The sequence below is a fragment of the Falco peregrinus genome, chromosome 1 (genome assembly GCF_023634155.1).
Source record: "Falco peregrinus isolate bFalPer1 chromosome 1, bFalPer1.pri, whole genome shotgun sequence".
In the NCBI taxonomy this organism is placed as follows: Eukaryota; Metazoa; Chordata; class Aves; order Falconiformes; family Falconidae; genus Falco; species Falco peregrinus.
The window spans coordinates 106,755,185-106,781,438 of record NC_073721.1 but is presented as its reverse complement, the minus strand read 5'-3'; the positions used below and the strand labels follow the sequence as shown (position 1 = coordinate 106,781,438).

At 45.8% G+C, this 26,254-nt stretch overlaps 1 protein-coding gene across 1 annotated transcript; it reads left to right on the top strand.

The window, feature by feature from the left end:
• LOC106112395 (translation initiation factor IF-2-like) lies at positions 1 to 24,927 on the top strand. Its single transcript, XM_055794025.1, has 7 exons — positions 1 to 108; positions 1,729 to 3,031; positions 4,140 to 4,239; positions 17,357 to 17,875; positions 22,910 to 23,069; positions 24,084 to 24,159; positions 24,326 to 24,927. The coding sequence occupies exons 1-3, from the start codon at positions 1 to 3 to the stop codon at positions 4,172 to 4,174; spliced, it is 1,446 nt and encodes a 481-aa protein (XP_055650000.1). The 3' UTR covers positions 4,175 to 4,239; positions 17,357 to 17,875; positions 22,910 to 23,069; positions 24,084 to 24,159; positions 24,326 to 24,927.
• The last annotated feature ends 1,327 nt before the right edge of the window (positions 24,928 to 26,254 follow it).

Genomic DNA, 26,254 nt, shown 5'->3' with positions numbered 1-26,254 from the left:
ATGGATCTCATGGAGGGCCGGAAAGTATTGCTCTCAAAATCCAACGATTGTGGGCAACGCCTGGAATTTATGCAGCAGCCAAAAGAATTTGTGAGAGCTGTTGGCTATGTAAAGAATCTGCCTCTTTAAGAATGAAGACACTGCTGGGAAAGCCACCTCCAACGTATCCTTTTCAAAAGCTTCAGGCTGATTATGCTGCCCAAAGTGATGGGGTTCACACTCCTACTAGTTGTTGTTGATCAATTGTCATGGTGGGGGGAGGCTTTCCCTACTGGGAAAAATGACTCAAAAGCGATTGTTAAAGCTCTCTTAAAGGAAATTATTCCCAGATATGGTGTTCCAGAGGTAACTAATTGTGACAGGGGCACTCATTTTTCTGGAGCTGTATTAATACAGATTTATCATTCATTAGGAATTCGATCCCAATTACATACTCCCTATCATCCAGAATCCTCGGGACAGGTAGAGAGGATGAGTAGAACTCTTGAAGAGAAATTAGTCAAGGTTTGTATACAGACTGGGTTAAAATGATGTGAAGCTTCAAGTTTAGTTTTATGCAATATAAGAAATACTCCCAGGCAGCCAACTGGAGTTTCTCCAGCAGAAATTCTTTTTGGAAGGATTATAGCAGTACCGGGAACTTATGTCCCAGCAAAGACAAGTTTGTTGGATGGAGATGAACAGGTAACCCAGTATTTATTGTATTTGCAAAATTATTTTTCAGATTTGAGAAAGCATGCATATTGGTATCAAGGAATTAACACCTTAGTTCCCTAACCTATCAACATGGTTAAAGAAACTGATCATTATAATAACTGTTGTGATTTTTATAGTTGTGTCTGTGATTGTATTAATGCAATGTTGTGTAATGTGTGTGACTGTCTTAGTAGCAAAATTACAAGAAAGAACTTGGAAATATGTTAGCTATTCAGCTATTGCAGGTATGCAATGATAAAACAAAAGGAGGGAATTGTTAAAGAAAATGTGTTTTGAATTAAGAAATTTAAAGTGTTGAAGCTGCTAAATGGCAGAATGAGGCCTTGTCCTTGTATAGCCCTAATCCAAGGCTGGTTTAAAACTCAGTCAAGTTAGTCAGTGGGAGAACAGAGAAACAACAGATGATCAATTTGTGTACTCAAGAAAGGTGCTCTCAGAAATGCAGGTGTTTTTAGAAAAATTAGTATACCTGAATAGGAATTGCTTGTTAAAAGATTAAGTGTGCTTGAAGGAGTGTGTGAGTTAAAGCTGGCAGAGATCACAATCCGAGGAGGAGCCTGGAACCGAATAGATCAATCATCTGGGACAGAGTCAGGTGATGGATTCACAGAACCGACAGGACCAAAGGAAACTCCTAAAAACTTCAGACATTGACTAATGGTTTGATGAAGTGTATATAAGCCGCGCTGTATCCCTTTGCTCTCTGCCACTCTCTGGGATGGTGGCCCAGCTCTGGGTTGTGATTAAAGCAAACCCAGTGGTACCCACGGCTGTGTGAATTTCTCCTGGAACAACGGCAATCGCTAAGGCTTATCCGTAAGACACACCACACCCCCTCAGTTCTGCCACAGGTTCCCTGTGCTGCTGCTTCTCCCTCGGTGATGGGGCGGGGGCAGGGACAGAAAGAACCACCCGACTGTTAAAGCTGTCAGATGCAAAGGATTGAAATGCTTGAGGCACGTGGGTGCTTTTGCATACGGAGACAATAAGTATTAAAGCCCGGGCTGCGAGTGGGCAAAGGGCAGAGCGAAGGGAACCCTGCAGCCGCAGCGAGCATTCCCGGGGTCCGGTGGTGTAAACTGGGATGAGATCCCGCCCAGTGCTCGCCCGGCCAGTGCTCAGCACAGGGTTGGTGGGGCGCTGCGGCCACCTGGCGACCGAAAGTGGGTACTGCAGCCTCCCGGTTGGGGGGAGATCCGCTGCTGTTACCCGGCGGCCAAAAATCGGTGCTGCAGCCCTGGCGACGCGCATGCGCGGTGGCGCCTCCCCAGTCGGCGCTGCCGGCCGCCGTTAACGGCATCGCGATCCCGCGCTGCCTGCGGGGTGGTGCGGCCGGGTCCGCTGCTGCCTCCCGGTACGGAGCCGCCGCTGCCGCCCCCCGAGCGCGGTGCCGACGGGCGCTCGGCGCGCAGACCTGCAGCCCGGCGTTCGCGGCCAGCGCTGGCCCCCGCGGCGTGCGCGCTGCAGGAGCAGCACGGCGGCGCGCCGGTTCGGGCCGTGGCGGCGGCGAGGGGGGCCGGGGGCGCGGGAGAGGCGAGCGGACCCTGCGGCGGTGCGTGGGATGGCTCCTGCCCGCCGGCCACCTCGGGGGGCGGCACGGGGGACTCCAGCCGCCCGCGAGCCGGGTGCGGGCGGCCCCGGAGGGTCCGGGGGCTGAGGGGGGGGAGGCGGGGAAGCAGGAGGCCGCCCCCCGGGCGCCGGCGCCTCCCCGGCTCGCCAGACCCCCCCGAGCCCGCCGCGGCCCCGCTCGCCCCGTGCCGCTGCCCCCGCATCTGCTGCAGCATGTACCCCGCAGCCGGGCCCCAGCCCCAGGTGCCCCCGGCGCTGCCGTGGCGGCCGCCCCCCCGGTCCCCCGCTGCCGCTCGGGAAGGGCCTGCGGCAGGAGCGGCTCCGGGCAGGGCCGAGCGGCGCCGGTCACGGTCACTTGTGCTTCTGTCCCTCTGCCGGGGCCGCGCCGCCTCGGGCTGGCGGGGGTTGTCCCTGCCCGGCCTCGCCCCCCGCGGCGCGGGTGCGGGAGGGGAGCGGGGGCACGGCCCGGTGTGGGCAGGAGCTGGGCCGGCCGGGGGGAGGCGGAGGAGAAGGAACCCGAGGGCAGGCGGGCAGCAGCCGCCTCCTGCTGCGGGCACAGAGAGCCTGGCCCTGCGGGGGGGGGGGGGACCAGCCCCGCAGCCCGCAGCAGCCGGGTGCCAGCGTGCACAGCGGGGTCCGTGTGTCACCCGCGGGGTCCGTGTGTCACCCACAGCCTGGGGCGGCCCCCGGTGCGCGAGGGAGCGACGCGCCGTGTCCGGGAGGCCGCGTCTTGCGAGGAAGAGCCGTGAGACACCCGGGGGTTACCGGGGGTGGGGGAGCCGAGCGGCCGGCGTTCTGCGGGAGGGAGGGAGGGAGGAGAGAGGGGGAAAGGCGCGTCTGAACTGTCACATTTTCACAGCGGTACCAAAAGCGAGAGCTGTGGTGAGTCCTGGTCCGTGGGACTCTGTCTCCCCTCTTGTGTGTCCCAACCTCCCCCTGCCCCTCCTCTGCCCGCCCTCCCCTTCCCTGTGCTGCTGTGATTTTGTGTGTGGTGGGGGGGTGACCCGGGCTGGACCGAAGCTGCTCTTACCGCTCCCCCTCCTCCGCTGGACAGGGGGGACAGAGTATAACAAAAAGCTCACGGGTCGGCACAGGGATGGGGAGGACTGAACCTGGGGAAATCAGTGCGATTGATTAGCAGTCAAGTCAGAGCAGGAGAATGTGCAGGAAAAGCAAATCTTCAAAACACCTTCCCTCCACCCCCCGTTTCTACTGGGCTTAACTTTACTCCCGATTTCCCTGTCTCCTCCCCGCAGGGGGATGGGGAGCGGCAGCTTCGGTCAGTTGGTCACACATTGTTTCTTCTTGCTTCTTCTTCTTTCTCCTCCTTCTCCTCCTTTTCCTCCCCGTTCCCAAACCTTGCCATACTAACCCATCGTGTTTTGATTCCCTGTAGCTCTACATTCTATTCTTCTGTCCTGCTCCCTCTTCCCTTCTGTCTTTCTCTCTCATTCTGCTGCTTCCTTCTCTTTTACTCTCTCTGCTTTTGTCCTAGTCCCTCTCCTTCTCCCCTTTTCTTCATCCTCCATCTCTGTCCTGCAGCCCGGGGCAGGTTTTCCCTTTACATCTCTGTCCTGATCTGTATCTGTCTCTCTTTTTTGGTTTACTACTTCTTTTTTTATTTTCTCCCCCCTGACCCCCACCCCCCATTTCTCTGGCCTGTGCCCTGTCATTCTTTTCCTCCATGCACGTGTAGGTGCTGCTAGGGGTCCAGGGAGATGTCTGGAGGCAGGGGGCACCGCAGACAGGTCTGTATCCAAACAGGCACTTACTACTGCGGAATTATTGACTTTCCCCAGGCACGGGAATCTCCCAAGCCAACACCACAACTGACCTGTTCTTGATTTTTAAAGGTGACACCGTGAAAGGATGGGATAAGAAAACCTGATGCCCTGAGCACATCATTTCCAGAGAAACATGTTGCCTGTACACCTTCATTTGGGAGGAGGACAGGTGAGTACACATAGTGTCGACTTGTTTCAGCACAGCTGTGCTTTTATTAAGAGGAATAGTCTTCTCTTTCTTGTTAATAGTTAGGGGTTGCTTTTTTCTGAGAATTCTGCCTGCTGGTTCAACAATCATTGATCTGCTGCGTGCTTTTCCGTCGAGGAAAAAGACCCTGTCTCAGTCTTATTTATTCACTATGGTGCTCTCCGTTGTAGAATAAATTTCTCACCATAAGGCTCCAGTGCAGCTTCCAAATGGTGGCCTGGTTGCCTGCATAATGTATCTGCAGTCCCGGCTCAAGGAATGCGTTAATAGTGTTACGAACTGTAAGTAAGGTAGCTTCCTGCCGTAGGAAGACAAGCGTGTTGGGTTTGAAACCTTTGGGTAGGACAGAAGGAGGTTGCCACCCTGGGTCAGTGGTGAGTGCTGGCATGTATCGTCTGATCTAGAGTTCATGAATCGGGATTCACTGTTGTGTCACGTGGCCCTGCGGCCCCGCCCCTTGGCCCGCGCGCGGTGCCGGGCAGGCGTGGCGGGGCGCTGGGCCGCGGAACGCGTGTTCCGCGCTCTGCCCCGCCTGCAGCCGCTTTCCACGGCCCGGTGCTCACACGCGCCGTCGTTCAAGGACCTCCAGGCTGCTCCCGGGACGGCTCCGGGCTGGCGGCGGGGCCGCCCCGAGCGGCAGCTTTCGGCCCCGGGCCTCAGCCGCCCGGTTGCTCACGGAAGCTACGGGAGATGCTGATGGCAGCGGAGCTGAGGGGACCGGCGGGGCGGAGGGACATGGCCCGGCTGAGGGGGCAGGGGGAGCTGAGGGGGATGGCGGGGCTGAGGGGGTGGCCGGGCTGCGGCCGTGCCGTGCCGAGGGACCGGGGCGCTGCGCGGACCAGCGCCGCGGCGGGGCTGAGGGCCGGGGGCCGCGCGCGGCGGGCAGCGCCTCGCAAGCTGGGCACGTGCCGTTCGGCGCGTGGCGGGGGGTAGCGGCGGCCGCGCGGGCGGCGGTTGGTGCCACCTACCGACACGGACGCGTCGCAGCAGCCCGTCCCCGTCAGTGCCGACACCTTCCCCGCCAGGCTGTGGCGGCGGGTCAGCAGCCCGCGCTGCCGCTCCCTTCGCTGGGATGCCTCCGGCCGGGGGCTGGTCATCAACCAGCCGCGCTGTGAGTGCGAGCTGCTGGGCGCCGGGCCGGCCGTCGACGCGCAGCCGGGTGGCCGTGGGGCAGCGGCAGCCGCCGGTTTCTTCAAGACCAAGAACTTCAGCAGCTTCATCCGGCAGCTCAATCTCTATGGCTTCCGCGAGGTGGGGATGTTGCCGGGGAGCAGTGTGGTGGGGCCCGGGCCCAGAGGGTGGACAAGGCAGCGGTGGCAACGGCAGCGGGCCCGTGCATCACTTCCGCAGCCCCCACTTTTGCCGCGACCGCCCCGACCTCCTCATCCACCTGAAGTGCCTGATGAAAGGCAACAAGGCGAAGATGGCAGCGGGCCTGGAAGTGACCAGCCGCCCACCCAACCGCTTCCAGCGCTTGCTCGGCATGCCACTGGACGGGCAACCGCTGCTTCTGCCCTCGACGCTCAGCAATGCCAACAGGCCTGGTGAGTCGGAGTGGGCCGTGTGGGGCCTTGGTGGGTTTTTGAGAAGCGCTGGGTGTCATGGGATTTGAAAATCAACACTCCCCTGAGGGAGAAGGGTTACCTGTCCTTGCCGGTGGCATCTCATTTCACCTGGTGTAGGGAAGCAGTTGTTGTTTATGCAGGTAGATCTGCTGCCAGTAAGCATGAGTAGCATGGTTCACATGTATTTCAGGCTGCCTGTAGACTATAGTACAGTCTCCATTGCATGCTACACTAAGGACACCCTTGCCAGATCTCTGTGGAGCTGGCACAGCTCTACCAGATGAACGTTACTGCTTCTTGCCCGTCAGTAAGGATGCCCATCAGTAGGGATGCTTAATAAGCTGTCATTAAATGTGTGTGAAACAGTGAGTCATGTGAAGTGATAACTAGAGCATCCTGTTAGTTTTGTGCAGAGGAGACAAGACCTGGTAGTAAGATTTTTGTCAGTTGTCTCCTGAAAAAGAATTCACAAGCTACGCAGTTTTTAAAACGGATTGAATGAGTAGGTGAGAGCTAATTAGAAAATAATACTGCTGAAAAGCCCTAGAGCATGTTTTCTTTCTTTCTAGCTCTCTTTGAGAGGATCTGAGTTTTCCCAAGACAAGTCTGGCCCTCAGGATTATTCCACAAATTTTGTATTGGCCCGAAAGCTTTGTAGCTGGCGCTGTGTAAGGAAGATGTGAATATCTTGCTTTGCAGTGCTCTTGGGCTGCTCTAACTGTGGGCTGCTGCCAGAAGAGCACTCCGGCTTCCCATTCCCTTGGTGGCATGTTAACTGTCATCTTCCTTGCAGCTGATACAGCAACATGTTGGTTCAGCGCAATGATCGGAGAAGACTTTAACAGCCTTTTTGTGGCTGGCTCTTTGACCCGGGTGATGCACCGCATGGGTGCAGAGCTGTAAGGTGCAGTGTAGGAGAAGCGACAGGACTGTGCGACCAGGAGAAGGGGAGAAGCAGTTGACGGTACTGCTCTCTGCAGCACCGGCTGGCATTTAGAGCAGAGTAGGGTATCACCATACTCTTGGTTACTGTTTCAGGGTAGGAACTGTCATCTAATTCAAGTGGTGTTTTCCATGATGTGTGTGGAGCTGCACGTGCAATACCAAGAAAACAAAATGAAGCATCTGAGAAGGGATGGAACTTATTTCAGTAGGGAGGCTAGGAAGCATTTAAATTAATGATGTGACGTTAACGTTGTTAACACTGAGTCATTGCAGACTTCAATGAAATGTGGTTTGTCTGATGTAATGCAGACCATTGGTAAAGGAAATTATTAGAAAGAGATGACTTTTTTTGTTCTCTGTTTTTATGGCTGCAGTTTCAGAGCTTTCGCTCTAGGAGTCTCATTTTCTAGAAAGACAGAACAAGGAAAACATTGGGGTTTCTATGCAGTCAAGTTCTGACAGGCTGACAATGCACTGTGCGCTCTGTATTGACTATTTAGGGGCATGCCTTTGCTGTAAATGTGAGGTAATTTGATAGATAAGAGATATTTTTGTTTGCAAAGCGTCAGTCTGTTCCCAGTGTCTTGCAGCATGTAACGCTGTGTTAAACATTCAGGAACAATTCCTGTACAGCAACTGGAGGTTGGTAACTTGGCATCCTGTGGTGTCTTGTTTATGTGTTAGAACTAGATAATCTTCATGTCCCTATCCAAAGGTAAAATATAAACAAAAGAATTTTCATACCCCTGTTCCTTCTCTGTTTATAAATGGTGAAAGTACTGAACAGGAAATAAACAGTCCTATACATTAAGTCTTAGCAAATTTTCAAGGTCAGCTGGTATTTATTTAGTGATTCTTAATGGTTAAATGTGAACTTGCAGAATAATGACTGTGTGTTACTGATTTCTTGACTTAGTTTTCATCAGAGGAGTGCAAGAGGTAAATGTGAGGCTATTTTTAAAAAAAGTGCTTTTGAGTGAGAATTGGAAACTACAGGTCTGAGAAAGCCTGGCTTCTAGATAAACCCTATTGACATGAACCATCCTGAAACTTGTAATTCTCATGGCTAAATGCAATCCTGCAGGGGAGTCACAAATGCAGTAGTTATTACAGAAATCAATGATCACAGGCGTTTGCGGTGTTACTGTCAGTGTTTCAACAAAGTCACCAAAACAGAAATTGAGCTGTCATGGTCTAAAAGCAAATACCATTTCATGAAACAGTAGCTGTCTGAGAGAGGAAACTATAAAATAATAGAGAAGAATAAAAGGACTATCTAGGAAATAACAGAATGGTGAAGTCTGGGATACTTTAGTCTGCACTGAACTAGTTGAGCTGACTGAGAAAAAATTGGCTTTGAATTTTTTTTCTTGACCAAATAAATGACTTGTCATAAAGTACTTGCAAAGTCCTTTGGAGGATTTTGACATTGCCCTTCCCTTAGCTGTTTGTGAGCTGTCAGTAGTGGAGTTTGGTCAAGTCTTGCTTCATGATGTCCCTTTTTTAAAATGTATTGTCTGATTTAACACACAGTACTTTCAAAATTGCTTTTGTTTGGTTTAGTAAGTTACTACACATTTTGATTTATAGCCCATTTCTAAATATGGGTAACTTGTTACTGCCAGTTTAAGGAGATTGAATGCTACGCAGACACCTCTGTGTTGGCGCTTCACTCGTGTGCCACACAGCAGTTACTGCATGCTCGGGTCTAAGAGTACAGTCTCCTTTCTGGATTAAGTATGCTGGAGCAAAGGTAGTCTTCCCAAATAATGTTGTAGAGCCTTGGCTCCTCATATTGCCTTTCTTTGCCTGCGAAAACTCCTTTCCTTAACACTTGTTTCACTTTATTTTGTACCCACTGCAGGACTGCTGACTGTAGGACAGTTTCATCAACTTTACGGTCAAGGTGTTTTCTCTCCTTACTCCTACACGGCAACCTCGCGCCAAGCCCCCAGCACTTTACCAGCACAAAGATTAGATCTGACTCCAGTCCCTTCCACTTGGATCCAGCAGGGACCACTTGGGTTGCTGCCAGGGCAAGGGGCTTCCCCAGCTTTTCCAGATAAAGGGGCTGCCTTTCCAGTACTCCAGACACTTCCAACAGGAGCCACGTACACACTCCAGCCTGTTGCTTCTCTTCCGCCACTTCAGCAAGGGACTCAAAGCGTTGCTGCATCCACTGCAAATTGTAGCAGCTCTGCATCTTCAGTGCTGTACTCACAAGCCTGCTATCCAACAGGTATGAAAAAAAAATTCTGCGTTTGCTTTTCAAAAATAGATTTTAATGTGAGACTTTTAAATATTTTTCTACAATACTCTGCCATGTGTATATCTCAAGTGAGAGTTAGAAAGTGTCAAGTCTAAAAGGAAGATGGACCTTTAAAGCAGAAGGAGTTTCTGTTTGGTATTCGTGTCCTTCCTCCAGATTTTGTGTGTCCCCTGGTGATTTTCTGGGTAGCCTTTCTGTTGAGGTTAAAGGGCAAGGAGAAAAACATTTGCCCAAAACTAGTCGGTGTGAGGCTAACTTTCATTTTTGTTTTTTTAATTAAGCAAAACTTGGACAATGATATTAAAGCACTGAGACCTTGTTAAGAAGTAGTATCCTAGGCCTTGGTCTCATGTTTTTCCAGGTTAAGGTTTTAAACTCAAAGATCAGTCAAAAGTACTGTGTAGGACAGGGGTCCTCAAACTTTTTAAACAGGGGGCCGGTGCACGGATTAGGTGGCAGGCAGTCATCTGTGTCTGCTTGGTTTCCCCCCCAACCCTCGGTGGGGGTGGGGGTGGTGTGGGGGTTCTGTAAATACGGAGGGGCGGATTGAGGACCCTGGGGGGCCATATCTGGCCCGCGGGTCGTAGTTTGAGGACTCCTGGTGTAGAATATTTCATTCTGCTCATACTACTTTTGTATCTAAATTTTTTTCTTGCTTAGCTTCTTTATGTTGTATTTTTTTATGCACTGAAGACAAAGTACAAAAGTCTTGCCTCCTTGCTTTTTTCTAAATTATTTCTGCCACAATTGTCAGTCTCACTTAATCACTCGATTACAAAATAAATCAGTCTCACTTAAGTGTTTTTATTCTTCAGAAGAGGAGTTGAAGCAAATTACTGTTCTTTTCCTTGCCCTTACCTTGAATTGGAAAAATCACATGATAGGTTATTTTCTGGGGAGTGGTGGTGTATTTGTTGTTTTGTGGTGGTTTTGTTTAATTTCCCTAAAGCTTCTGAAATTCAGAACAGTGACTCTTTCCTTGAACAAACTAAAGCTCAGTTATTATTCTTTCCTTCTGCCTGCTCCTCCTTTGGCAGCTGCACCTTCACAAAGACAGCTATCTGTCCCTGTTTAGAAATCCTACACAGTGAAATCATTACATCTTTTGTGCATCTCTTCTGAGACCTCTGCTGAGAACATTTCAGACAATAATCACTAGTTTCCATAACGTCATTTTTGTCAAGGAAGGGTTCTGAGGAGCTGGGCATTTCTTGTAGACGCACTTAAATGTTTAAGAGACGGGCAACTTCTGCCACGTGCTCCTTGCCTTGTGCTCCTTATGCAAAGATTACTGTGGTGGCCAAAGTGTGGAGCCTGCCTTACCAGCTGCTAACTATTAAGTCTTCTCCCAGGAGCAGGTGTCCTGAGAATCATAGAATGGTTTGGGTTGGAAGGGACCTTAAAGATCAGCAAGTTCCCACCTCCCTGCCATGGGCAGGGACACCTTCTATTAGACCAGGTTGCTCCAGCCTCATCCAGAATACTTGCTTAATTAAGGTGGGAGGTGGTCCCCGCTTTGTGTTTCTATTGGTTACAGAGCATAGGTTGAAACTCATCATGATGAATTGTAGTTGTCTCTATCTCAGCTAAGGCCCCAGCCCTCTTCTGTAGTCACAGGAAGGAAAGGGGCATCTCCGGTGCGATTCACGTAGCTCGGTTTAGAGTTTATCTTGGGGTAAGATTACTCGTGTCCTGGAAGTGCCTGTTTTGAAGTACTGCCTGTAGGGGAGCTGAGGGAGACCAGCGTAGATTTAGACATGAATATGTAGATCTCTCTCACTGGATGAGGCTCGTTGCTTTAAGTTTAAAGGATAACTTGGCTATGTTGCTCAGGTAGAATCTTCTGGGGTGGGAGGTGTGGGTGTGAGAACGCAGTGAAAACATACCAAATTTTGCAAGGTGTAATCAGAACTAAAATACAGAAACTTAGGGAATCTGAGGCGTTTGAAAACTCCAGTGAACTAATTAACATTTCTGAGAGTGTAAGTGACATTTCACTGGAGTATGATAAATCTTTTAATTTTCACTGTCACTCTAGGACTGTCTCAGTAGTTTTACTTCTGTGCCTGTGTATCTCTTAATCTCTCCGCTATCCTTTCTTCTATATATTGTAACATACAGAATGCTGAAAGCATGTTTCTTCAGATGTCCACATGAAAAAGTCTGGTTTTCTTCATCATGAGAGCACAGCAGCAAGATTAGTTTGTTTGGAAAGTGATAGTTAACCTTAAGATACAAACTTAATAAGTGAGAGAACTAAAGAATGTATGTTCAATCGTATTCTTGACTCTTTTCATTTCACTTTTGAAGTCCCATTAAATGAAATCAAAGTAGAACTTTGTCGAAAGATTTCTTTTTGTGTGTATTCAAACTTGTTTGTTAACTTCCGTGACAAAAAGATTTCCTGGGTTTTTCATTATGATTCTTATTGAAAAGTCACTAAAATAAAATATGCTCATCTAAGTCTTTTTTTCCCACTAGCCTTAGACCATAATTATTTTAAGAATTTAGTTCTGTTTACTTTCAACTGTCTGCAAAACCTTTGACAGTAGTAGAATCATGTCAAAGAAATGCGTCGAAGCTTTATTATCAGAGAGTGTCTAATAATGAAAAATCAGTCATGAAGACCATGTGAGAAGTATTAGTTATTGGTGCCACCTGACAGTGCAAGTCCAATCGCACCTTTTGAATACATCTGTGCCTGCAGGGTTCATTTACATATGAAAACCTTTCTGGTGAGTGGTAGTTTAGGAGTAGTCATGATATTCTTCGGAATGATACGCCCTCAGTTAAGATAATTCATTTTCTTTGTAAGTCTTAAAATTCACATGGTCACAAGTGTGTAAGTGTGTATGAACACTTAGGCTCAGCTATGTGAATATGCTTTCTGTGGTGTATTGTGACAAGAAACTCAAGCAGCCAAATCAAAGAGGTGATATTAAGACACAAAAGACTGTGATTATGAAGTTTCTGCATGTATGTGTGTGTTTTATCAATTTTGCAATATATATTTTTAATATATCTATACATATCTTAAATATTTTTAAGATTGAGAAATTGGTCTTAAAATTACTTGGGAGGTAACAATAAATTTCTGGAATTTCATTTACTGTGTGATTATTGAAATGTTTAATCAAAGTAAGCAATAGAACTCTGCACACCAGACACAAGTTCTGGCAGTAGGCACACCACAGAGTTGTTCAGCAGAAGCCCACACAGATCCTCTGGCTGGCTGTGCTGGTCCTACTGCTTCAGCGTGCACCCACGGCAGCTTTGTCCAGGTGAGCGTAGCCTACTAAAAGGAGGTGAAAGTGAAGGAGACTGTGTGAATGAACTGCAGGTTTGTATACTTGTGAAATTAAGGATATAAATTTGAAAATTGATCTGCTTGATAAAGTGAAAGTGATGTGGTTTACAAATACCTATTTCAAAGAACCACTGAATGTTAAACGGGTAGTTTTGTAATTCAGGTTAGGTTTCAGGGTAGCAGCATAGTGGGTGTCCTCATCAGTGGAGTGTTTTTTTGCTTGATTTCACCAGAATCACTTTTAGTTAATGAGCCTGCATTTGTATTTGAAGAATGTTCTTGCCTGGACAAAAAGAGATTCTTTAATATTATGAAAATACTGAGAAGCAGCTCCACTTCTTTGTCCCGGACAGCTTCCTGCAGTCCTGAGTTTCATTTGATGAACGAGAAAAACTAAGGTGACTTTTTGGAATGGGCCCCACCTCAGAGATCTCTTATTAAAGATAACTCCAGTACTTCCTGTAAATGCGTTACGTAATTCTAGTGGAAACTGCACCTTATTTGGAGGGCCTGGCTTATCAGATATCAGAAGATCTGAAGTAAGAATGCAAGAGCTTCCTTTTCTATTACAGCATAACACATATACTTTTTTCCCCCTCACAGAGGACAAGCGAAGCAAGTTATGCTTATGTGTGTTGAAAAAGGGTTGACCTACCCAAGCTTGATCATCCAATTTCCTGTCTTGCAAATATCAACCTTTGTCTTTTATTCATGGCTTTTTTTAAAAAATAAGCTTATCCAAGATGGGCAGGTTATGGCCAGGATAACATGTTAGTGTAAGGCTATAAATAGCCAACAGCAAGTCATGCCGTCGATATTGTAGTGTTTATTTTTCGCACAGTGCATCTTTGTCCTCTCACTTTGATCGTGAGCTGCTTTTTTCATCCAGGACGTGAGGATTCATCTGAGCGATGGGAAGTCACAATTAAATAGCTTATCTCAGAAGGCCGAGATCAATGGGACAGTAAATCATTCCAAAGGAGTTCTCAAAGGTGGTGTTGTGGCTAGATTGAAGGATAATATACAGTGTCCAAAGGGTCTAGTAAAAATCAGTTGTTTGGAGAAGCAAGTCCATGGGTAGTGTGTGGAGTCAGAAGAGCTTTAGGCCACTTGCTAGTGGTTGCTTTGTTTCCTGGAAACCCCCAGCAAAAAGCTGCCGAGCATCTGGGCAGACTGCGGGAAGGCGATCCTCTGCGTGAGAAGGCCAAAGGCGAGCCGTGCCCTGTATCAGTTCCACCAGGTCAGCAACCGGCTGTCTCTGAGCAGGGTAAAACAACTATCGTACCGTGTGGATCAACGGGACTTCTTGAGATTTCTGAGTCTTAGCATAGCATAGGTCATTTCTCCTGGAACGTGGTGACAGGCTGTGCAGATGGTACAGAAGACAGCAGTTCGCCTGCGGTTCTTGCTGGGCTGTGGGGAATAATCAGTTTGCCTTTTGTGTGTTCTGGGGCATATACTTCCCCAAACTTCTGCTGGGGGATGTGGCAAGCTGCAGTATTGATCATCCTGCCCTGCTGGTGGATTGATCATCCATCAGTAATCACTTGCACAAATCCTCAAAAGCGGTAAAATTCATCAGCCCTGGCTGACTAACCATTTTTATTGTTCTTCACAAAAAACAGAACTATTGCACGGTATATTTCCTATCGTTCCACTCAATACCTTCTACCAGTTGCAGGAATTCAGTGCGATGCTGTTGAAGCGTGGTTTGCGGGGCGTTTGAGGCTGTTTGGTCACGCTGTGTGCTGCTAGATAGGAGTGGCAAAGCCTATACGAAACTGCTGGACCAGTCCTGAAGACAGTGAACCGTATCAGCACACTAGTAGTCAGCAAGCTGGTTACCAGCCCCGTTTCTGTTGGATCCAGATGGTGCTTTGTGGTCTCAGAAGGAAAAGCGGGCACTCTTGGACAAGGAAGCCTAAACCTTGTGCTGTTCCTTACTGGGTCTTGCAGGGAGCATCTCTTTTAAGTTTAGGAGAGATTAAGACTGGTGGAGTTTCTGGGTGTTGGAGGCCAGCTGCTGGGCTTGTACAGTACACACCTGAGCTGCTGAAAGTGTTAGGTGACCCTGACTGGAACATGGGCAGACCAGGCCGGTAACTAACTGGTTGGTTGGCTGCAGTTTGCTCTCCAGAAAAAGCTACAGAGAATTACTGTGTGGAATGGCAAGGGGACATAGGTGGTTATACCCAGACACGGTGGCTGATGATGGTGTATCTCACCAGGTTTCTGAAATCGGGGTTTCAGAGGTTTGTATTACACGCATCACAGCTGGTTACAAAACAGGGAGCTCAGGTACGACTTCTTACCCATTTTTCATTTGGGTTCTCTTAAGTGGGGTTTGGATTAGTGTGATGAATCAGTATCCTTGGGTAGGAATGAGTCTTTTGAGAGACCTCCTGCTATCTTCTGCAACAGCAGTGCTGGCAGCTCACAACCATTAGCTCAGTACTTCCCTGCTGCTTTATCATAGATGTGAGCTGAGGCTACATGTTGGATTTCAGCAATTATTTTTTTTTCCTGCCCTCACCTCATTTTGTTCTTTTTTTTAATAGCAGCCCTGCTGTTTGATTACTGCTATTACCATGGTTATTAAGCTGTCAGTATTTCCTTGTGGAACTGAAGCAAGAGGTAACAGGAAATGGAAGAAATAAACGTGCAAGAAAAAAGAAGAAAAACTTTCTGACCTTAAAAGCAGTCCTAAGTAGTTTGCTTTTATTTGTAATAAGGAATGATAATCAGCTATGTTGTTTCAAAAAGAAATCAAGTCTGAACTAATTCCGATTGCCCAAGCACTCAAGCCAGATTTGTGTAGTCCTAGCAGTCCCTGAAAAGGTGTGGTTGTGCTTTAATTCCTGCACACGCTATGCTAATCTTAGAAGTGAAACGCCCATCTTCTCTTTCACCACTTTTGCTAAGTTAGACCATTTTTCTTCTTGAGCTTGAATGACCAGCAAGCCATTAGTCTTTCAAGCCCTGACTTCTCAATCTTTTATCGGTTTTCCTTGTTTTGTTGCTGCCTCCCCCCCCCATCCTCGTCTGTCATATCTTCTCCAGGTGAACTAAACGGATTTAAATTGTACCTTTGCGTGGCCCCTTTCTCCTGTTGCAAATACATGCGAGATCCTGTAGCGCATCCAAGAGGGCAGTATGTGCTATAACAGCTTCAAGCTGTGGTCCCTTAAGAAGAGGCAGAAAAAGATTCAGTATGGGTGGGTTGGTTGGTTTTTTGGCAGGGATGATCTTATTCCTGGAAGGTTTGGTAACCCAGATCTTACTTAAAATCCTGACTACTTACGACAGTAAACAAGCAACGCAACAGAAATGAAACACCTTGTTAACATTTTAAAAAAATAGAACTGAAAAAAAATCAAATGAGAGGAATAATGTTTGAACCTATCTCATAAAAACATAAAGGTGGCTTAGCCTTTAATGAAAAGATTTTGCTTAACTTAACCTAAATTTCTCAAATTCCAGGTTTTATTTTCCCCTCAGTTTCCCCCCACTCTCCACAGTTTGTGGCTATCTACAAACTGGCACATCTACACGAACCCACACTAGGACTTGACTTCACACACCCAGAAGACAGGATCTCATCTCTTTGTGGTATCTCCATCAGGGAGAGACCAAGTCCTTCACTGGCATTTGATCTGGTACGGCTTTCCTAGGAGGTGATCCTGTAGCTTCCTGTTCTCTAATTTACTCGTCTCTGGAAGTAGCTTTTCATTAACCATGACCTCGGCTAAAAGGTCTAAGGGTAGTCAGGTACTAAGGACTAATCCTTCATACTGGATCTTTTCCAAAAGAAGGCTGTATTTTAAATAGACCTGAGTTTCTGTTCAACATGTATGACTTGTATTTGTCAGAAGAAATGACCCTTCTAGTGTCCTTTGACTGAGTCACCTCCAGAAGAAGTAGCAGTACAGACACTGGCTCTTAAAATGTCATCTATCATTTCACTTGGGTAGGACTTGCTGCTTTTGAAAAACTCTTTCATTGTCTTCGTTCTGTTTTAAAGGTTATTCGATATATATGAATTCTACTAAAAAAAATCATCACTGGATTGCTGATTGTGTCCTGTCGTCCTGTGATGTCATTACAGTGAAAAATTTTAGTAGTGTTCAGACCTGATCTGTGATGGCAAAGGCAGTCTCTGTAGGTTCTACAAGAAGTGTTTCTGACCTGAAACCTGTCGGGTTTTTATGCAGATTGATGCAGACTTTGAGTTGTGCCTTTGCGGGACACTGTCATGACAGGAGAGTCCAGATGTGAGGCTGTGACAGGCAGGGCAGTTTTACAGTATTTGCTTTCATCGGTATTTGAACTCCCACTCATTCTGGGACTGGGGCATCCCTGGGGGGCACCCCTTGTGTAGATGTGCCTATGGACAATCACTTGAGGAGGAAAATGGTATTATTGGTTAAGAAGCGGTGAGTTCCTCAAGTTGTGTTGTCCATATGCACATTTACAGCATATGGACCTTTTTCTTTTGCTTAAAAACGTTGTGGTTTATACTGGGTTTATACACAACAGGAATGCTTGAGTCTTAGAAGGAACTGAAGGCGGGTGGATTTTCTCTCTCTTTTTCTATTACATATGTGGCACGTGAAGAGGGTGGTTCTAATGTACCCCCACAGGTCCTACTAAGACCAGAAGTCTCCGATCTGAATGCTTGGGTGTATTTAACACCTGCGGTGCAAAGGGTGTGCAGACAATGCACCTGCAGGCATACACCAGCTCCTGGTAAGTAACCTTCTCTCCAGGATAGACCATGAATAGAAGAAAGGAAGCGTGCCAAGAGTAAGGTGGTTAATGAAAACCAAGACAAAGCAGTAGCTTTTTTTTTTTTCCTTCTGGTTAAACTTGCTGTTTTAACTGAGAATAACAGACAATCTTCCAAGCTTTTGGATAAATGGATAAACAGAATCAATACACATCCTGTCATGGTAATTTCTTATACAAAAGTTCACTGTATTTTGTTTTTTCCAGAATCCTCCAATGCAGTCATCTTATGAAGCTGAACTGATGCCGTCTGACTGGTTATGTAATATATCTGAAGAAAACAAGAAGGCAGAAGTCAGTCTTGAAGCCATGTTTCAGGTTGCCGATGAGGTGCATTCATCATGCAAAGCTGAAAAGGTGGAAGTGGCACCTGTAGAGAGCCAGTATTTGATCCTGGAGTTTAGTGGAAATCAGGCACTGCCTGTTAATAGTTACGCACCTTCTTCAACTGAGGAAAGCCAGCTGGAATGTCTCACTCCTGTAACTTCAGACACATCATTTCTGGTGGAAGCAGATTGAGCGCTGAATTTGTCTCCATTACAGCCTTCTGACATTCTTTGTGCTGCTGATACCACTCTGTCTATAGAAGCTGCTGCTGTTGCTAAAATACTACAAGAACTTCTGACCACACAGGAAGCAGATGAAAAATGGAGCAAAGAACCAGATCACCGCCCAGCTGAGTTCTCCCTCATGTTTTTTCAGGAAGAATTGTTCAGTCCAGAGCAGGTAAGGGGTAAAGGGAGGTAAACCAACATCTTTCTTGAGCTAACTATATTTGATAGTAATGCTAGGGTCTGGACCGATAGCTTTTCAATATTCTTGCCTGCTTAAGAACTGAAGGCTTCTTTAATTAAGCTTTGAATGGACAGTGAAGGGTTTGCTTGGTAAAGCAAGATATAAAAAAGAAGACAGAATGAAAAAGTATCCCATGTTAATGAGCATGACGTGTCAGCCTGTTGGCCAAGTTAGGGTGCTCATTTGCATGGGAAACGTGTAGTGCAGGTGTATTTGTGGTGATGAAGTGGATGCTTTTTTAGGTTGTAACATACCATCTTTAATCTCCAACAAAAAAGAGTATTTTGAGAATTGCCACTGGAGGCAGATTTTTGCTTAAATTTAGATAAACGGTTAGATTGTTTCTGATAAATAGTTATTAAGTTCTTTTTTCTGTGGAAAGTATAGTTTATTGACATTTGAATGGTATAAAGCATCTTCACTGGTTTATACTTTGTGGTGTACAACAAGTTGTAATTGTACTTCAGTCTACCTGTACCTAGTCTTCCTTGTATGTAAAATTGTAAGTCTCATGAGGAGTGGAGGGGCATTCTTGATGTTACTCTGTTAAGGCAGCAAATGCATGCTCTGCTTTTTTGTTTTGTTTTGTTTTGAAAACAAAGCTCAGGAGATTGACTGCATCTGTTTCTGCTGCATGAGACCTACCTTGCATGTAGGCACTAAAAATTTCATTTTTGTGTATGCATTGAAGCTACTGTTTTATTGTTCTATCGGTAGCTTGACGCCTTCACTGAAGTTTCTAGATCGGAAATCATCAGCTGGTGCAAACCTCCCATTGTTGCTTTCAGCGTTATAAAGATTAGTCATCTTCCTCTTGGGTATCTTTCTAGAAAGGGATGTGTATTCTGATCAAGCCTCTGCATAGCTCAAGCCTAGACTGACTGTTCCGCTCCGTACTGTGTAGGGAAGAGCACATCCCTGTGCTAGTGCATAGAGTTGGCAGTACTCCTTAATTGGTGCCCACTCATTATATTAAGTGTTGACTGCACTTTAAATGTTGTCAGTTTTGAGAATTTTTGAACTGCATTTTTAGAATGATAGGTTGTTCCTTGTTGAAGGCCTTTGGAGTCCGTGACCCAAACTTCCTTGTCAGGAACTGGGGGAATTAAGTGCATGAACCACGTAGTTGTTTGAGAGGGAGGTTTTGTATATTTGTGAGAATCCTGATGTTGGTCCTGGACCGTAACTGGTTAAATAACTGGCCTCATTTTTTGAGCAATTGAAGAGCAATTCAGGGACTGTTCAGCGTTTTGTTTGACAGATTCCCTCTTTCTGTTAGAACTACTCTTTAACTAGTCTCCTCCTCCCAAGCTCGGGAGAGGGAAGGTTAGCTTAACATTCTGCTTGTCCAGAGCCTGGCGTCATGGCAGGTGCAGAACTCTCGAGGAGGCTTCTGTGCCTGTACTCCTCCCATCAGGCTCCAACACAGTTTTCTTCCTCATCCCTGAATCTGGAAGCACTCAGGCTTTCAGTGGCTGTTGGTACCATGTGTTTTAGAGCAAGCTTATGACAGAATAGTGAGTGTGCACAGAAGACCGCTCTATTCCTCTCTATACGAGCAGAGGGGGAGCAAATTCCTCCACTGTTCATACAAGAGCATCAAACCAGCTCTGCTGGGTCAGATCAAAGGTTTGTCTTGCCCAGTGTCAAGTCTCAAAACAACAGCTGTAATCTGATGTGTAGGGAAGAGCAAGAACAAGGCCCGCAAACAGAACAGGGCGTTCCTGCTTATACTTTCCAGCTATTTCAGCCCAAGGGCTTGCGATGATACTGTGTACTTCATCTTAGGTTTCTGCTCTGTGGACTGAAGTCAGCCCTTGAAACTGTTGGTTTTAGCTTACGGGACCTTTTGACCAAGCTGGTACTTTGCTCACGAGCTATTGCTGCACGAAGAGTTTCCTTTTGTGCGTGGCTGTTAGTAGTTTCATGTGATGCTTCCCCATTTCCGTCTCAGAAGGGACATTCAGCTGTCATCCCTGGCTGCTTACTGCATGTCACTTGTGACTTTCCGCATTGCTTATCACAGCCGCCTCAGTAGTTGCCTTTCCCGACTGTACAGCCCTGCTGTAGTTTCCTCTGCGTGGCAGCTGCTCTGCACCTCTGGTTAGCGTTGGATTTGTTCTCAACTTTTTCTCGTACATCCTCTTCTGAAATTAAGAAAACATTTTTACAGTGACACAAAGATGTTTGCTGTTTTGTTTTCTGTTTTGTTCACAGTATTTCCCAGCATTTAATTACTCTTGTAACCAGCACTGAGCCTTGAACTGTCTTCCTCATAGAACTAACAGTTTAGTAGAAACCTGCTTTATTCTGCTTTCCCGATGTCCTAAAAGACAGCAAATTAAAGAGCAGTTCTTTACATGAAAAGAGTTAGTACGTTCAACAATTCAGATCCAGCGTTGTCCTCTTAGCCTCAGTGAATTTCTGTCCTAGACTTTTACAGGTTGGACTTTAATGGGCATATTTTATTCCACTCCTACTCCTAAGAAATGTTTTATTTGTTTCTTAAAGTGGAAATAGAACATTTCTGTAATGCTTGATCAAGAGGAATTTGCCTCCGATTTTGTTTAGCCTCCTTGGCAGCATACCTATGTGAAGGCTGAAACGCTTGCTTTCTTTGGGGAAGGTTAATCCAGCAAACCCCATTCATGCGAGTTGCTAATTTTAGTACCTCAGCTTCCCACCATGGTTCCAGCTGGGCATAGGTATAGTCCAGTCAGTGTCTCTTAAGTCCTGTAAGTAGTGAGATGCAGCAGTTTTGGCGTTTTTCAGTAACTGAAGTGAAAAGACAAAACTTTCATGTCTGTCAGCTTTGGTAGCTTTGTTTGATTCTCCGCCAAACAATGTTTCGGACTCTAAAGTTGCAGAAGTATTAGACCTGAGTGGAGGGTCTGTCCACAGCTGCGGTGAATCCACGGTCAGAAACATGTTGGCTTAAAAGACCAAACAATAAAAAAAAGGGATAGCTTGGGAACCAGACTTGTGTGGGCTAGGCTGATGCTGTTAGGATGAAAATGTTATTATTACCTATTACATTAAATTACTGAAGAGTTGGTGTGTAAGATTCTATAAACACAGTGATAAAAAGGAATCTGAAAGGGGTGCTGTGCAGTATGACTGCTCTTCGGTTTCCACGCGCGCAACTGTAAGGGTTAAAATTGGACACAGCACTGGAAGTACAGGTTCACCAGTGAGGGGGAATGAAATTTCCTCAGTTTGCTGGCCACGCTCATCTCGGTGTAGCCCAAGGTGTTGTTAACCTTCCTGGGCACTGCAGCATCCCCACGTCCTTTGCAGAACTGCTAGTTAGAGTGTCTAGACTTCTTTCACCATATAGGCTAGTAACAGTTTCTTAGTAATGGTTATCCCAATATGCATGTTATTTGTTTTTTCTTTATCAAACACTGCAATTTGGTTTCTACATCCCTTGCCTGGTATTGCTTTTCATTATTCCCTTCTTTTTAAATAATGAAATTTGCAGAATTGTTTCTAGAGCAGTTGTCCGGTGGAATATCCAGTTTAGAATGCTTACTTGAGAAATCTTCCCTTCTCTCACTACTTGATTAAGGCTGCTCGCTAATTTTCCTGGAAATTTACTATTATGTAAATGTCACCAGGAATAGAGAGGTCATCATCACTCGTAAGACTTGGATTCTAGCTGGTGAAGGTAGTGACCTACAGCCTGCCTTCCTTCTTTGTTTTTATGCCTGGAAAGGAGTTGTGGTTCAGACATTAGACAAAAGGCACTGCCAGCCACGTGTTTTTCACATGGCCTTGTTAATAGTACTGAAGCAATACATCCAGACAGCACATTTCAAAGAGGAAAAAAAGTGTCAAGTGGGTATCCAGCAAGTGCAGGAGGTGTGTTGGAGGGAGCTAGTTCTCCCTGGAGTACTCCATTACTGTATTTGCACAGGCCTTTTTGAATGTTATTATACAACTTTAAGGAATGTATGTGTGTTTCTATTGATATGTATACACATAGCCTGTTATATACTCAACATTGAGTAATGACTCAAGGTGGCGAGGCGAGCGTGATTTTTGGAAAGACTATCTTATTACCAAGTGTGACCTCTTGTCTTCTGTAAACTCACACATAATGGTTTTCAAAAGCTTTTTTTCCCCTTAATAGAAGGAAACATTGCAGGCTCTGAGCAGTCATTCATCTTTAGGTTATTGATGGATAAGATATTTGCAGAAGAGATGACTATTATAGAACAGGTGATATTGAGAAAATTTTTCTGTCTAAAGGTAAATTCCAGGTGCTTAACTTTGGGCCTGTACTGCCTCAGTGAAATAGAAACAGAATGTGGTTGTTTGGCTTTTTTTTTTTTTTTTTTTTTTTAGCTACAGATTTTTGCCACATGATCATGGAAATGTACCAGTTTGCCAAATGGTTGCCTGCAAAATACATGCAGAGCAGCAGCAGAGGGCTCTAAAAAGCAAGCAACACGTTATAACTTAATGTCTTAACGACTGGATGGGGTGGGGTGAGATTCCCAATCAGAAATGTGTGGTTCACATGTGGTTCTGCATCACACAGCTCTGTCAAGTTGTTTGAGCTAGATCTGTCATTATTATTACACGTGCTGGTAAGAATGAGTCCACCTGTATTTCTTCTAGCTTATTTCTTCTAGTTAGTTTAATAACTGAGGGCAAAGTTCAGACTGTGGGGACATGTACCCTAACTTTGTGTATTCTAGTTTTCTGATCTCATATTTTGCTTAATATGATGTTTTGTAAGAGGTTGTTTCAATTTAGCAACCTTAATTCTGAGTTAAAAACACTTATTATGTCAACTGTCTAGACAGTGTTCAACACCTGTTAGACGCCCTTTTGGAGAGGATATTTTGGAGAAGAATAGCTTTTATTTTGTTTTATTGGTTTTATATTAGTTTTATTATAAGATAACATTGAGTGATCTTTGGTTTTATTTCTTTTGTTGTTGTGTTGTGTTTTTTTAAGGAGAATACTAGTGTTAAAAGTGAATCCAGGACATTGGAGACGGAAGAGAGACAATTCACTTCAGGAGCTGAGCCTGTGAACAAATCTGTAGAACAGACAGATTCATCTGTAAAATCTTTCTCCAGGAAAAGACACGGTTCAGACACAGGCAACTCTCTCGGTAAGAAAGATTCTACATTTTCTCAGAGATTACGGCGACAGCTACTTTGAAACTAACTATTACAGAAAGGGGAGAGTAGAAGAATTTAGTTGTTGTCTGCCGTGTAAGTACCTCATTGTTCCTTCAGTTAAAATATTAAACTTGTACAACCTCTTAGTGTACTTACCAACACACTCCAATAGAGACACTTATGCTAGTTACTCTGATGTGGGAAGGGGTATAAATTTTATGTAAGTAAATAAAACTTGAAGTTCTGGGAGTTGTGACAGAAACCTGGATGTCACAATATTGAGATTAAGTTCATAGATGTGTTTGCTGGAGGGCGACAGTGCTGTGAAGGAAACACTGAGTAATGAGGTAACTATGGAAGTTCCAGGGGCAAAACCCACCAAACTGATGAAGCTAGTGTAGAAGTCTGAACTCTTTGTCTCATATCACTGAATACATTGTACCAGTCTGATAGGTGTCCTGAAACACATGAGAAAAACAAGCAGCAGAGTATCTGAGGCTAAAAACTTCACAAATCTAGTAACTGAAGGAAAGACCTAAATATCCACAGATAGAGAGACATAAAAGGACACAAAAAGTACTTGGGATCCATTCTAGAGGAGAATTTGGTTCAGCCTGCAAGTCTCTAAGAAGCTGTTTCCCTCACAGCTGTTCATCAAAGAGCTGATGGTAGAGTTTGAAGAGCTGTTGCTCACTTCAAAGGGTAGTTTCTGGATTCTGTGGTATTTCTGTGCAACATATGAGATCAAAAATCGTTTTAAACACCAGCATAATATATTGTATTAATAGATGACCAAGTTAGTAATATCATAAAATTCGTAATCTATGATCAAAAGTAAATTATTAGGTATCTGCTACTTGAGCATGTAATGGAGCTGGTATGAAGTGTATATTCTCATGTGTAGGTCGTATACAAAAGATGTATATAAAAGTCCTTAGAGGAAACATTTTAGGTCTTTTGTTTGATTGTCTGTTTATCCTATAATATTTGGTTTGATTTCTCAGGGACCTGTGAATTTTAAATTTGGAGTCCTTTATGCTAAGGATGGGCACCCTACAGATGGCGAAATGTTCAGCGATGGTGACTTTTTCACCTTTTTCTTGGCTGAAGGTTGCATAAAATATTGAGCTTCACTGTGAGTACAAACATTCACAGTCCTGACCCTCTTAGAATTCATCTTAGGAACCTTGAAGATTTGTATATAAATCAAATTGTTATACTGAATAAACTGTTTCTTTTTTTCTAGTGAGCGTTCCTACAATTAAGTGGTGTGGAGCTGAAGGGGACTACGATTTAATGGTGATGGAGCCGTTTGGACTGAGTCTTGAAGATCTCTTCAGTTTTTGTTCAAGGAAATTTAGTCTCGAGACAGTCCTATTACTCGCTGACCAAATGGTAGGAAACTGCTTTGTTGATCTTGACAGTGCAGTATGTTGGAATATTAAAATTCCTTGAGAGATCAGAATCAAATATCTTGTTTCCGTAATTTAGAGGTGAATAAGCCTGTATCATTAAAGAAAAGACTCAAAATTGGTTTTGTTTCTCTTAAATACAAAGTACCCCATCTAAAGTGATTACAAAGTCTTAATTGATTTTTAAAAACCAGACTCGCGCTGTTTGCAAACCATCTGTTGCACTGCTCAAAGACAAAAGAAATTTGCCCGAGAAAGTTTTTGGAAACAAATGTAAAATAGACACAGGGAAAGAGCTGGAGAGGTTTATGTATTGTCTATAGAATTATGTTCTCTTCAATGCCCTTATATTTTACAATAAAAAGTTTCATTACCTCTTTTATCGTTAAGACAATGTTGCTAGTGTTTTTATAAGGAAAAAAGTGTATGCCTAGTCTCTCTTGAGTGACTTTTTTTTCTTTATCTAGACTAGTTGAATTGAATACATTCACTCTAAGAACTTCATCCACCGAGATGTGAAGCCAGACAACTTCTTAATGGGCCTTGGGAAGAATTCCATTATTGATTCCGTTCATATAATAAACTTTGCAGTCTATGTTAGATAGACTGGCTGCAGTACCCGTTTTTTTTTTTCGCTAGACGGCAGCAGGGCTCCAGCCAAACGAAGGGCAGCGCATGCGCAGAATCGGCCTGATGCTAAAGGGGCGGGGTTTCCGGCGGCGCGTGTGTATTACAACATGGGCTTTTGCGCATGCGTAGTAGTGTTACTGCCAAACCAAGGGCAGCGCATGCGCAGAATCGGCTTGACGCCTAGGGGCGGGGTGTGTGGCTACGTATGCGTATTACGGAATGCGGCCGCGTTTGTCCCGGGACTGCAGCGGTGCTGTAATTCCGTACTCCCGTGCCCAGTGTGCGCTGGCAACGTCCTCGAGGGACGGCAGTGGCGCCTCCTTACCAAGGGGCAGCAGCGGGTACCGCAGCACCACCCCGGAGGCAGCGCGGGATCGCGATGCCGTTATATATGGCCGGCAACGGCGAATGGGGAGGCACCACCGCGAATGCATAGCGCCAAGGCTGCAGTACCTATATTTGGCCGCCAGGTGGCAGCAGCAGCAAGCTACCAACCGGGCGGCTGCAGTACCCAATTCTTTTCGCTAGACGGCAGGGTCATTCCATCTACACTAAGGGCAGCGCATGCGCAGAATCGGCTTGACGCCAAAGGGCGGGGTTTCCGGATACGAGTGTGTATGCTGCCATCGCCTTTTACGCATGCGCAGAAGTAATTCTGCCAAACCAAGGGCAGCGCATGCGCAGAATGGGCTTGACGCCTAGGGGCGGGGTTTGTGCCTACGTATGCGCATTACGAAATCGGCTTTTACGCATGCGTAGTAGCGTTACTGGCAAACTAAGGGCAGTGCATGCGTAGAATCTGTTGGATGCCTAGGGGCGGGGTTTGTGCCTACGTATGCGTATTGCGAAACGGCTTTTACGCATGCGTAGTAGCATTTCTGGCAAGCTAAGAGCAACACATGCGCAGAATCGGCTTGACGCCTCGTGGCGGGGTCTGTGACTGTGGATGCGTATTACGGAATGCGGCTGCGTTTGTCCCGGGACTGCCGCGGTGCAGGGTTAAGTCTCAGGATTAAGTCTTACGGATGAGTTTTAAGGTTGAGTCTTAGGGTTAAGTCAAGGTTAAGTCTTAGGGTTAAGTCTTTGGGTTAAATCTTAGTATTAAGTCTTAGAGTTAAGTCTTAGGGTTAGGT